The following is a 13543-nucleotide window of genomic DNA, read 5'->3' as shown; positions in this document are numbered from 1 at the left end:
TCTTCAATTACAGTTTTTGAAATTCAGGACAAGGAACAGAAGAATACAAAACTGCACATTAGTTTCCCAGAACCAATCCCCCCAGGCAAAAATATAGTTTTCTCATGCAGCTTTTTCAGGCAAACTTTAGTTAAATAAGACTAAGATATCAATTTCTCCACATTTCAGCATCAATCAAGCTTTGCACACAGATTTGTCCTGTAATGTCTCCTGACAAGCACATAATGTACAAACAAATCTCATCTAATTCCAGTGTGTAAGCTGCAAAATTACTAAGACTGGAAGTCATATTCTTGGAAAATTACTCTGTGGTGAAGAAATGTTATGTCAAACACAAACCTATTTGTCTGGACTCAGCTCAAATTCAGGGTTCTCCATGGCCCTGATGTTCTTCTCAACATCTTTCAAGAGAGCAACTGGGATTTTTGGGTCTGGCTTTTCCAGATAGTGACTAGGTATAAAACATGGCTTATACAGGAAAATTAAATTTTTATAACCCATTACCCTAGGACTTTTGGAAAGTATTTTTTTTTCCTTGACTGGCTTTTGCTCAAATCAACTGACTTCTAACATAAATTTGTAATATTGAACTTTCTGTATTTTTTTTTTTTCCTGCAGAAGGTCAAACTTAATAGAAAAATTGGAAGTATGCCCAATGAAAATCCATATAGCACGTGGACTTTACCTATGATGTATTTTCAGAAAATATATATTGCTTGTTGACATTATTTCTAATTCCTATAGGCTGTATCTGGATCTTTCTTCCAGCTTAACAGGAATTAAAACGAGATGACCCAAAGAGCAGGATATAGTTCAATATCAAGGAAAGAGCTCCTACACAGGTCTATAGCTTACACAGAACATTGGTTGTTATGCTCTGGTAAATGTGTAAAGACTAACAGAAAACATTTAATATCTACTATATTGAGCTTTATTGGAAAAAAAGACATACTTGTGTTTTGCCCTTTTGCACTTTGTTCTAAAATTTTTGTTCTTTAGGATAACAGTCAAAAAACCCACAAATTTTGAAGTGAAAAATGAGATACCAAACAAGATAAAAGTTCTGTCCATTTCTGTCTGCTTGGGAATACCAAAAGTTATTTTTACTTTTTCTGCTGTTTTTACTTGTAGGCTGAGTCAGAGTATGGCTCCTCTCAGCCATGGCTGCAGTACAGAGCACAGATATTGGAACTCCCTTTTACCTGGGTGAGCAGTGCAGGTACCTGAAGCAGTGTAGCCATGGCAGCACAGAGCTCTGAGTGGCCTAATTACTCTGCCAAGAAATAAATGGATACTGGCAATTCCCCGGGGAAAAAGAGGTTGAATTGTTAATAAAAAGAGTTTCCCCTGAGGCACATTCGTTAAATAGGTGTTAGCAAGAGCCAGAAAACCTCAAGTTCTAACCTTAGAATAAAAATGTCTTTGTCCTTTGGCACTTTTGATGTCCCAGCCTTCCAATTCTCCCACTGTCTATAGATACAAAAGAAAGATGTGATTGCAATATCTAATAGAAAACCTAAAATAAAGCAAATGATCCCTACCCCCAACTAAAATCTTCAGGTAGGATCACCTTAAAAAGACAAGAAGTTTCTCCTTTCTGGAAACATGCAGAGCCCTCGTGGTGGCAGCAGTGGGGTGGAGTTGCTTGAGCATCCTGCTTCCCTAGGACACGTGTCAGGGTCAGCCCCCGAGGAGCACAGGCACATCTCCTGTTTACTGTGCCTGTGAAAATGGCAGGGTATGTATGGGGAAGTCCAAGGAGAAGAAACAAATGAGAGCAAGATTTAGGGGAAGGGAATTTAATTCTTTTATCCCTTCTTCCACCAGTCTTTGCTCATACACAAGAGTGGAGGTGTATAGAGAAAGGTGAAGGGATTTTAGCAATCTGCTCACTTTCTTACAAGCTCAAAATACACCCAGCATTTTTTTCTGGAACTGGAGCCCAAGACTTCAGTAAAATTGCACACAGTCTTTTATTTTACAAGTTAGATCTATTTACATAGACTCTGAGCTAAATCAAATGAGTAAAATCCATATTATTTACCTGAAATTGCCTTTGAGGTCAATGCAAGTTTAACTCGTTTAAGCACAGAGATGCAAATCCATTTCAGGAAACATACTGGCTTTCTGCATGTGGAGACCTTAGAGAGTATTGCCAAATCACAATCTGCAGACTTGTGCCCAGTCTGATAAAATGCTGTTTGCAGCAACTGAAATTTCTGTTTTGAGGAGACAGAAAGCAGGAAAATTGTGAGTCTGCTGTCTCAAAACAGAGGCCAGTAAGTGAATGGTGTGTAGAGGCTTAGTTGCAATTTTATCACATTAATTTGAACGTGAAAAAACAATAGGACATTTCTAAAATCCAAGCTGGTTTTCATTTTCAAATGTTCATATGTTAAGGCTCAGATATATGCACCCCATTTAGAGCTAACCACACTGATTTGATGTTTCTATGCAGGCAAAGAAGCAATAGAGGTGAAAATCCCACAGAGCCACCAGGATGTGATGCCCAATGATGAGCAGTAATTACTGCAGCAACACTTCAGCCAGTATGAGTGTCAACGAAATGTCTGCCTTCCCTCTGACTTTAGAACAAAAAACTGGCTTTGCCTTTGTGGGGATTTTGTGTGTTTTCTTGGGACTTCTAATTATCAGATGCTTCAAAATCTTGCTAGACCCCTACAGCAGTATGCCTTCTTCCACGTGGGAAGATGAAGTAGAGGGGTTGGATAAAGGAACATTTGAATATGCTCTTGCATGAAAACTCACAGAATATCCTGCCTTAAATTTGATGTTGATTTCATTTTGGAAACCAACTGTTGTTACATTTGTTATACATACCTGCATTTTGAAGATATGTTGGTGGCATTCATTTTGTTAAATAAATATTTGTTGCAAACTCAAAAGTTACTTCATGTTGCTTTTATTTCATGAACAGTGGAATGGTAGATAAAAAAATGGCTAACAGCAAAAAAAAAAAATACCCCAAAAAATCACTAGAAAGTTACCATGGCCAGTATTTTAAGGATCAGATGATATCTGGCTCTTCAGAGCAGGATCTCATGTCTACTGTGTCTCATGATAGGCTGAAGAAAAAGACAGGCTCATGAATGGTGAATGTTTTAGTGGTAGCCCACTGCCCTCCTCATCCAACACAATTTTCTGAAACTCAGGTCTGTACTTGTAAACACTGAGGATACAAAAGTGGAGGACAACAAATGGTTGTGGCTTAGAGGATGTGCCTGCAGGAGGTGTGTGTCCATGTTTGTATTCCACTTGGTAACAGAAGATGATTCACTTTAAAGTGAACTTAAACTGTCTGGTTATCAGCCCCCAGCAGTAATTACACCATCCTGGCAAGGCCAAAGCAGATACAATCATGCTGCTTACCCATTTTTACCCAGCCTCAAGGAGGGATGGGGTCCAGAGCTCTGTACATTCCAGCACTCTCCACAGCTGGTTCTTCGGCTTGTACTCCAGCAGTTGTGCACAGTGTATGATCTGGAGTATCAGTGATGAACTGGACATGGGAGATCCTATCAAAGCAGAAGAACAAAAGCAGAGATTCAAATCTGGATATTCAAGGTCACCCTCATACACACAGCTGTTTAGCAAGTGTGACAGTACTTGACAGAAATTCAATTCCGTTTTTAAGAAGGCTGGCATTAGAATTTTAGGCACTGTCACTTCTGCTAAACAGATCTGTTTGCAATGAGGAGCTAAGACAAGGAGATCAGTTACAGCAGTTGTTTTCTTTTTCCTGTATTCTGAAAAATACATGTTATTCCTTTTGCCCTATATACGAGGCAGAGGCAGACAGTGGAACAGCAGACCTCAAGTGCCATTTGGAACATAAAATACTCAATTGTACAGAGAAGGACATAAATCTCCTGTCTGAAAAATACAAGAGATGAACAGCCAATATTAATCTACACTGGTCCATTTAAATTATAAAACATAAACAATTTTTGAATCTAAGGGCTTTCAACTGCTTCAGATTATACACAAGAAAAAATTCCAGACCCTCAGAAATTTTGTATATTGCATTTATCCTAGTTAATTTAGCCATAAAATCCAAGGTAGATATCAGTACAATGATTCATGTGATCTGTTATTGCTGGATAGGATCATCCACTGCAGAGACCTGACACTGCCATTCTTTTTATGTACATCTAATCAGCACAGCTGAGCTCTTGGCTGTCAGGTTGGAGTGCTGAAGGTACTTAAGTTATCTGGGTTAAATATAGTTGAGTTATCTCTCAACTACACAGCAAACACTGCAAACCATATTTGAAGTAATATTGTCTTATTACTTTTGTTCTTGACCCAATCTATTGCTGGAAGCAAATTATCTAATTCCCTTCTAATCACAAAGCTTCATAATTTCCTGCTTGCTCATTTCTTCATTCCAAAAAGACTAGGAAGTCAGCCTTCCCAGAAACAATACAGAGAACATAATTTTTCAAAGGCTTCTTAAACATACAGAGTAAAACTTTAAACAGGGTCAGGAGTAAATGGTTTAAAACCGCATTTAGGACAAGAGGACCCCCCAAAGAATTATCTCACTGACTTCACTGAATCTTCTGCACAAAATGAACTGAGCAGATCCTTTCCTGAACTCTTGTTATCTGCATGACTATATATGCAGAATTGAAAGATAGAGAGAGTATGATCTGTGCAGAATCAGGCATAGCGAGGAGGGAAATGGAGATAACAAAAGTATTTTCAGGCCCCCTTAGAAATTTCGCAATGCCATAAACCCAGAAATTGTAATGGATAGCTACATTTGCTGGTTAAAAGTTAACAAGGTAGAATGCCTTTCTAAATCACCATCTAGAAATGTTTTGAAAGAGAGGGATTGGATGGTCTGCTCAGTATATTAAACAGGAGAAAAATCTGGCCAATAAGGCAGAGTCTGTAATGCCTCGAAGAGAGAGTCACACTATATGCATGAATAAAAGAGGCAGATTGTCCTTCCCTAAAAGCACAGGATTGAATGGTAAGTTCAATTACCCTGAATAAGGTAGACTTGATTATATATGCATAATGCTGGAAAACTAAACACAAAGTTAATGTTAAATTACAGTTCAGAGATCTCTGGAAATACATTGTGAAAACCTAAGTATTATTTTCAAGAACAGCAGAAAGGTAAGAGATTTTACTTTTCTTAGCAAAACACTAATATGGAAATAAGACAGTGAAATGACAGAATCATTTTACTTGGTAGCAAAGGTTTCATTGTCATAAAAGAATCAGGATTTCATTCAGTCATGGAGATGGAAACAAACATAGTTTCACTGACCTCAATGACAGAAGATTTGTCTTTGCTCCTTCATGCCTGAAGATGAAACACTTTCTTGCAACTTTAAAAGGCTGAAGGAAGCAGATTACTATGATCATAAATGTGTAATAATAATAATAAAATAATAATAATAATAATACAAAGCCAGTAGAAGTAAAATAAACTAAATAAATGTAATATGTTGATTTGAGGCTTATACAATGTTAAGGAAAACTAACATAAATATGAGGAGTGACAAAGTGGTGTCTTAGCAGAGAGGTGACAGCAGATTACCTATAGCTGATGGAAGAAGTAAGAAAATATGCTTTAGCTGTAACTCATACTGAAGATGGAAGATATCTGATTATCAGCTCTTCAAATTCTAATTTGGATATGTGATTTTAGAGAAAATTTAGAGTGCTAAGCTATAAATATTGATGTTGTATTTTATCTTTCTGTGCCAAAGGGCCAGATCATTGAGAAATGTATATTGAAAAATTCTTAGGGATCATGTAGTCCAACCTCTTGCAAAATTATGGAACTTTAAAAGAATGTCTATAATGGGCTTATTTTTCCAGATTTTCAGGTCATGTATTTGTTTATAAGATATATTTTGTTTCTAAAACTTTCTGCTTTTACAAATGCTTTCAAGGTTTCAATGTCTAAGCATGCTCTGATTTTGAACAAAGTGGGTTCCTCCTGAATTACACAGGTCTATACAACTACACTCCCTAATCTCCTTAGAAATGTGTTTCAAGACAAATTATTGCCATCATTTCAATAGCTCATTTCAGGGCTTTCTAAGCCATACTTTAAATTGCTGCAGAGGTACTTAACCCACTAAAGGCCTTAAATATACATACCCCTTCTTCTCTTGGAGTTTTTGTTTGCTTCTGTGTTTTCTTTGAGGAGAACTGTGTGGGAAAAGAGGAGGTGAGAAGCAGATTATACAGCTGTGTGTTCACCTCCCCACGGGCTGCCACTCAGGGGGACCTAGACAGGCCAGAGGAATGGGCCAGCAGGAATCTCATGACATTCAACAAGGACATATGCAAATCCTGTACCTCAAAGAGATTTAACATCTGCACCATACAGGGAGCAACTCTCCTGGAAGGGATTGGGGGAGCAGGCCACAGAGGAGTGAGCCCCATGCTATCCATGTGTTAATTGCATGATCATGTTCCAAGCTTGTGTGCATGGATGCTCACCTTGTCACCCTGCTCTTTTGTGGGTTTTCATAAAACAGATTGAAACTAGAGGAGTTCTTGGCCCATTCACAGCTCAGGCCTTTACCTCCTCTGGAGCTTGTACCAAAACACTGCTGGTTTGGTTAGAGGGTCAACTTCATCCATCACAGATGGAACATCTCCACAAGCTCTGTCTTGGCTTCAGCTATGTTTTTACTCAACAAGTCAAAGGATGGCAGTCTCATGGATACATGGTGAGGCAGGGGAGAGGGGAGAGCTTGTGGTGGAAAACTTACCTAACCACGCAAGATAATAGAAATAGCTTATTTGTATCTTTTATAGCAGTAAACCTGCAGCCAACATCAGGAAGACTGCTTAGAGATTAAAGAGAAAATTCTCAGCCCTTCATTATTTGAGAAGCAAAGGTCTGATATGCAACAGCACTAAACCCTTGGCTGCATCTGCAACTGTGTGGCTGCAGCCACAGAAGAGTGCACGGATCAGTGACCTAAGTCTGCAGCATCCCTGAAGATGTCAATGAACAATGCACCAAACGTATTCTTGGATCCAAATGCAAATCGGTTTCAAGTTAACATAATTAATGAAGACCATGACAACAATGAAATAACCCAAGAGGATGTGGGCTCTGACCCACCACATTATGAAGAAACATCTTTTACTGATGAAACACATAACAGACTAAGAATCAGTTACAGACCAGGAAAAAAAGAATTATATGACAATTTCCGTCAAAATGGGGAGAAAACAGAAGCTAGCTTACATCCCTATGATACTCACAGTAAAATGTATTATCTACAAACTTTTGGCCATAACACAATGGACCCAGTTCCCAAAATTGATTACTATAGAAACACTGGCAGCGTCAGTGGGAATAAGCTCAACAGACCAAGCTTATTAGAAATTCATGAACAACTGGCAAAGGTAAGTGAAAAGGAAAGATATAATTTTTCTTTATTCCATTTCCAGACTGTTAATTCTGTTTATTAATAAGAGAAAGTCCTTAAATTCATGGACCTTGCCCAAGAGAAGAAGTACAAGTAACTAACCATATTTCCTTTGGTAGCTGCAGTTTGTTCTCTGCTCTGTACCCTGCTGAAAGAAAAGATATTTATTAAAAGGTAATTGTAATGTGCTTGATAAGCAGAAAAACACAGCTTAATCTTGTCTAAAAGTATGGATCTACCAAATCTCTTCTGTTTCACATAAGAGTTAGGATGGCAGATGGCAAATGTCAATTCATACTTTAACCAAGCTACACAATTCACACTTATTCTAAACTTGAATTTTACATCAATGCATACTAATTTTGACAGATTCCTCCATTTTACTCATTAACCAATATAAGCATTATTAAAAAAATTATGTGAAACAAATGCAATTTCAGTTATCTGATATCCAGAGCACTACCTGTTCCTGTGACAAACCCAAACAGCAAGAAGGAATCAAGAACAAGGGTGTTGAGGGATAGCAGACAACACTTCTCAGGTGCTGATTCAGTGAAAAAATTTGAGGTTAATGTACACTTATCAGTGTAGGGCTGGAAAGAGAAACATCACTGCTATAGTTAAACTGAGACTAAAAGTGTCAATATGCAGCAAAACCTCCTGTTCTTTTTTTGAGTTAGACAATTGTGAAATGAGAAGACTTGAGAGAAAACAAGCTCTCATCCCCATTCTGTTCAGTTCTTCCCACTTCTGAGATCTGAATAATTTGGACAAGCTTCTGGTTTTTGAATGCTTGTCCAGATATTGTTCAGATTTCTGTTCTCTGGCAATTCCTCTTTCCTATAGAAGGTTAATATAAATCAATGAAATTTTAAAAAATATAGCCATTAGTAAATTGGGACCTGATTATTTAGGATACTATTAGGGCAGCTTCCTAGTTTTGGCCTGACTTACTCAAATTAAGTTGTCCATAGACCTGTGTAAAATGGCTTAAAAGGACAAACATTTCCAAAGATGAAAACAAAGCAGATACAAAAAGAGAAACATAGTAATTTAGTATCCCTACGCATTTGCAGATGAACAAACTGCTACTGAAAGGACTAAACACATTTCCATGCTCAGAAGAAATATCCTCTTATAGAAATAATTTACTTCAATAGTGGCCAGATAGTAGTAAAACTTTATATTGGATTTGAACATAATGCTGAATGAACATGTCCTGAAAATCAGCACATTAAAGGATTTTCAGTTTTTATGGTAACCTGAAAATTCTGGGGTTTTTACTGTTGTATCTCTCAGTGGTTTATATATTTTAAACAAAAGATAAATTTTTTGGGTTTTTTTTAAGACTTTCACTTAAAGATGATTAAAAAGAAGGCAGATTACATCACAGAATAAAATGAAGAGAAAATTGTTTCACATCTTGGGACTGTTAGAAAAAAGAGAAAGAAGCATAATCCAACTTAGAGATTTCCAGACTTTTTCCAGTATCCAATATCCATCATACAGAAAGATAATCTTATGCCTTTCAAAATAGGAAGGTGAATGTCATAGGTAATGGGATTTTTCTTACACTGGCAACCTGCTGTGCCCTTTTGTGGGTTGTGGCCCTGGTCTGGGAGCACAACCACAGCTCTGGAACAAACGATGCCCCATTAGCATGGCTGGGGCCCATTCCTGCCTGTCCCATGATCTCACTTGGTGACCTTGGACAAATCACTTCTGTCTGCAGAGCTTTTGCTGAAGAATAAACAAGCACGAGGTCACCAAAGAGGAACTTAGTAGGAAAGGGAATAGAGATGTCTGAGAAGGCAGAGCTCCTCTCAGGAGGCACAGGGTGTGTGTGCACTGGATGGGGCTTCAGCCCCCGGCAAGGAGGGAGGAGGTGCCACACTGAGCATGGACAGGAGTTACAGAAATAGCCCAAGGTGCACTTCTGAAGCAGGTGCTTTATTCCTTTTTTACTCAACCACTAAAATCTGGGTTTACCACACCATAGCCCAAGGCAATCCCACCCCCCCTGCCCCCGATTTGAAACTCAAGTTTTTGAAGACAACTGTTCTGTCAGAGCCCATTGCAAGATTCTGATAAGAAGTGGCATATGTTTGACTTCAGATTGCTAAACATCACATAAGCATTCCCATTGTGCTTTGATGCTGGGCTTAACATCAGAAGATAAATATTAATATTTAATACATTTTTTAATATGTAATTTTTCAAATGTCAGAATGTAAGACAGGCTGAAAGGAACTTCAAATATCTAGTTTCCACACTGCTGGAGTCAAATGTGTGTCATTTTAGCAAGATGTGTCAGTTTTTGTACACATTAAACCAATTAAATCCCTAAAAAATAGTCTAAGTGCTATTTCACAGCTGATGGCTGGTGATAATTACTTGGGCTTAATATTTACCCTACATAAAAAATAATCTAACCTTTCTTCCTCTTGGCTACTCTCCACACTTGTTATGGAGATTTGATGAGCTCATGATCTTTAGCCCCAGGAGAGATGAAGACTAAGCCATTCTGAAACAAGGAAAGGAAAATGTTTGGGTTAGGTTTTTTGGGTTTTTTTAAAGCAGTAAACTTTTTATTTTAGTAGCTTTTCAAAATGTTCTGTCACTTTTATTCCACATCCTTAATGCATGAGTAGCACAGGTACAGCTGCTTGATAAATAACCAATCATTCACTAAAGCACACCAATTTAAAATGCATTTATGGAAGGTTTAAGGCCATAATTTATGATAATGGCATAGAGAGCACAAATTAATTCAAACTACAGAGGAAACAACTTGTTTCAAGTACAAAGACCAAGTCCTTTTAATTTTTTTGTCTTTGAAATTCTAACCAGTGTAGCAAAAGCCTGTCCTATTATTCTGCTAATCTTCCTTCACTGATTTCAATCATTTACTGTATTTTGAGCAAATACAGACATTATTATTTCAGGGTAAGAATTGTCAAAATTATCTGAGTATCTCAAAGGAGTTCAAAGTCACAGGCTTTCAACAGATCTTGTATTCCCACTCTTCTTTGGGCCAGCAGGGCAATAGGCACCAAGCTTAGCCCTAGTCAAAACATATTATCCAGTCACTTATTTTTCATTTGTGAGCACAGTCTGGGATTTACTGTGTCAAAGGCATTCTAAAACCTTACATAATTTTGGCTGGAGCCCCCCTCCTTGAGGGGCAACTCCAAACATTAGTATAATAGGCATATACAGCTGGTCTTTATGTCTGTTTTGGGTTTGTGTGTTGGCTATTTTTAAATGTATGGACAAAATATAGAAACAACCTTAAAGTTAAACAAGATTTAAAATCTCATGTTTCACAGAATCACAGATGTCTTTTCTCCCTGACCTCCTAACTTAATCTGGAAATATCTTCATCACCCTCCAAAGCCTAAAAGCATCTTGATTCCTCTCCTTATTCTCTGCCAGACTATGGCAACATGCAGAGTCCTTCCTGAAGGCCTTTGAGGAGGACCCAGAAAAATCAATCTAATGCCAATTCCTCACAGAAACTGTGGAAGCTTGGAATAAAATAAAAAAAAATCAAATCAAATTAAAAGACAATTACAATGAGTACAAATCTCAGCACCATGACTAACTCCTGTTCAAGCCACAAGAAACATATCATATAACACATCAAAGATTCTGGGGCAAGAGAGCTGAAGAGATAAAATACACATTTATGTCTGTAACTGATGTGAACAACTTAAAATTCTGGGCTACTCACTCTGGTTGCACCATAAATATGGCAACTCCTAATCCTATTACTATGGTAGCACCAGTTGTGGCCAAGCCACAGAAAAGATTATTCAATTTCTACATTTCATTGGCATTTCTAATTGTCTTCAGGAATATGTTACCCATGTGCTGCTGCAGTTATGTTTGTAGCTCATTCACTAGGAAACACTAGATTTCATCACAGAACTTAACCAAGCTGCACTCAGTTAGGTCTCTTTTCACTGCTTGCAATTATCCCCGTTTCTACACTTAGCGTTATTCATCAATTGATGCAAGAGCATGCAGAGGCCAACCACAAGACCCTCATTATGTAAGACACTCTACTAACATGTCAACACAACACAGATGTGGAATAGCTTGCAATAAAAACAGGTTAGTATCAGATTATGTAATCATGTATTTAGTATGCTTAAGTGATTCTTTCATCTCCTCCCCTAGTTAGCAAGCCCACCTGCTGATACCTGGTGTGAGCAGAACATTGTTCTCTACTCCAGTGACTGTAAAACACGATCTTTAGAATTCTTTTCTATTATGTCTCCCTTATGCAGCCAGGTGTCCTCTGCCTGGCCCAAAAAATGTATTTGTTTTCTGTGTGATCCTTCAGAACATTGCTGTGAGCACCGGCTCCGTCGAGAGAGTGGCGAATGGAGAAAGCAGCGCTGGAGATGAGACAGCAGACAGCAAGGAAGAAGAAAACAAAACAGGATTTGTCAAGTTCGGATGGGTGAAGGGTGTGCTGGTGAGAAACTTACCTGCACTTCTAAAAAAACAATTAAAAGAAAATAAAATCAGTTCTGGTATACTTAAGTCTTTGAAGAATTAAGAGAGGGAGGCAGACTTCAGGGATATTTGGGGTGAAATGCACTTTATCACCCTTCTGGTTTTAAACATTACTTTCAACCTTGAACTAATGCAGTAATTTTTCTTTAAAACCTAGGTAAGATGCATGCTTAATATTTGGGGTGTGATGCTCTTTATTCGACTTTCCTGGATTGTAGGTCAAGCAGGAATTGGTATGTATCTTATTTAATATCATTTTCAACAGTGAAAGGGATAAAGAGGATAAACTATACATGATCATGATTAATATATAATCTGAGATGTGCATTTGCATGTTGAACTAAATAATGTTTTCAAATGCTTGCCAGGGTAAAAGACATTAATCCTCCAAACTATTGGAATTTTCCAGACTCACAGCCAAATTACTGCTTAGAGGCATAGATCTGTTAACTATGCATATGATCATCACATTTGAATATTTCTGAGCTTTAGTGAAATTTGTATTTAGATCCTGTAACAGATGTAAACTTTATGACTCGGGCCAATTTCTAATGTGTGCGTACAGAGTTAACCTTTAAGAGTTCACACTTTGCTTATCTGTGAAACCCAAACCTTGTCATCTACATATTATAAACAACACTTCTTCACACTTCTCTGCCAAGATGAAAACAGAACTGGAAGGAGGTCTCATCTCATCAGGATTTTGTTATTTTTAACTACAGAACAGCACTTGATACTAGTGTACTATCAAAGACTGAATTTTAAAAACTCTGCTACAGCTTTCATATAAATGCAATAAGTACATTTCATTGAGTGCTGTATCTTTGCTTCTTCATTGTGCAATTTAATTAATCCAAATTCCAGATCCCTGGGAGACTGTGTCCCAAGGCCTCCATCCAGCATATTGCAGAGTGTTCAGTGAAACCAGTGAGAGAGGGCAGTGCTCCCAGCACTGCAAGAGCAGCTCAGCGAGGTGCAATGTCCCACAGCTGGGTACTACAACCTCTTTTTCAGAGCTACTGCTCTGGGGAAGCACAGAAACCTGAGCTGCCATGGCTCTCTGTGATCCTCATCATAGAATTAGAGCAATGGGACCCTGATCTTCGACTGGCACCCAGATGTTACAAAAAACAGCAAAGACAGAATGTCAAGTAGTCCAGTTTGGAGGATCACAGAATGGAAATATTCAGTTATATTAAGGGGTGTCAGTTCTGCTGGACTTGGATAAAAGTTAGTGCTCAAAATCAGACTGACTATAACTATGATTTATGTCCTTGTCAATGGAAGTGAAATGAAATATCTCCAAAATTTTGCATGGTTCAAGTCTCATTTCCAATAAAAAGCAGTAACTTCACAGAAGTTTCACTTGAGCAAGACTGAGCTTTTAATAAAAAAATTACAATGAAACACCTATTAAGAAAAAAATCACAAATGTACAGAGACACAAATAGGAAAAGGAAAAACAACCCAGCAATAAAAGATCCAGAACTAAGCGGAAGAACTTTACTACTTCAGCCGTGCTCCATGCATGGCTCCAGCACTGTGCCTGACAAAAGGGTGCTTTCTGATTTTATGATGCATACCAA

General features: G+C 37.9%; 2 protein-coding genes and 1 long non-coding RNA gene across 4 annotated transcripts in view; 2 read left to right on the top strand and 1 right to left on the bottom strand.

The window, feature by feature from the left end:
- Positions 1 to 2441: 2441 nt before the first annotated feature.
- On the top strand, positions 2442 to 2840 carry CTXN2 (cortexin 2). Its single transcript, XM_018913865.3, has one exon. It carries the CDS (start codon positions 2513 to 2515, stop codon positions 2759 to 2761), a length of 249 nt encoding a protein of 82 aa, XP_018769410.1. The 5' UTR covers positions 2442 to 2512; the 3' UTR covers positions 2762 to 2840.
- A 4159-nt stretch (positions 2841 to 6999) lies between these two features.
- The window catches only part of SLC12A1 (solute carrier family 12 member 1), a 43804-nt gene continuing 37260 nt past the window's right edge, over positions 7000 to 13543 (top strand). For both annotated transcript variants that reach the window (XM_018914118.2, XM_018914117.2), the window contains exons 1-3: positions 7000 to 7410; positions 11782 to 11916; positions 12115 to 12190. In XM_018914118.2, the coding sequence (XP_018769663.1) occupies positions 7000 to 7410; positions 11782 to 11916; positions 12115 to 12190 (622 nt within the window). The remainder of the gene's footprint in view (positions 7411 to 11781; positions 11917 to 12114; positions 12191 to 13543) is intronic.
- Positions 9878 to 13543, bottom strand: part of LOC127059982 (uncharacterized) — a 37994-nt gene continuing 34328 nt past the window's right edge. The window contains exons 4-5 of the long non-coding RNA XR_007778426.1: positions 11629 to 11836; positions 9878 to 9957 (exon numbers count right to left, since the gene is read on the bottom strand). This is a non-coding gene — a long non-coding RNA (uncharacterized LOC127059982). The remainder of the gene's footprint in view (positions 9958 to 11628; positions 11837 to 13543) is intronic.

The sequence above is a fragment of the Serinus canaria genome, chromosome 10, assembly GCF_022539315.1.
Source record: "Serinus canaria isolate serCan28SL12 chromosome 10, serCan2020, whole genome shotgun sequence".
NCBI lineage: Eukaryota > Metazoa > Chordata > Aves > Passeriformes > Fringillidae > Serinus > Serinus canaria.
Note: the sequence above shows the minus strand (reverse complement) of the source record. Positions and strands in the feature narration are given on the sequence as shown.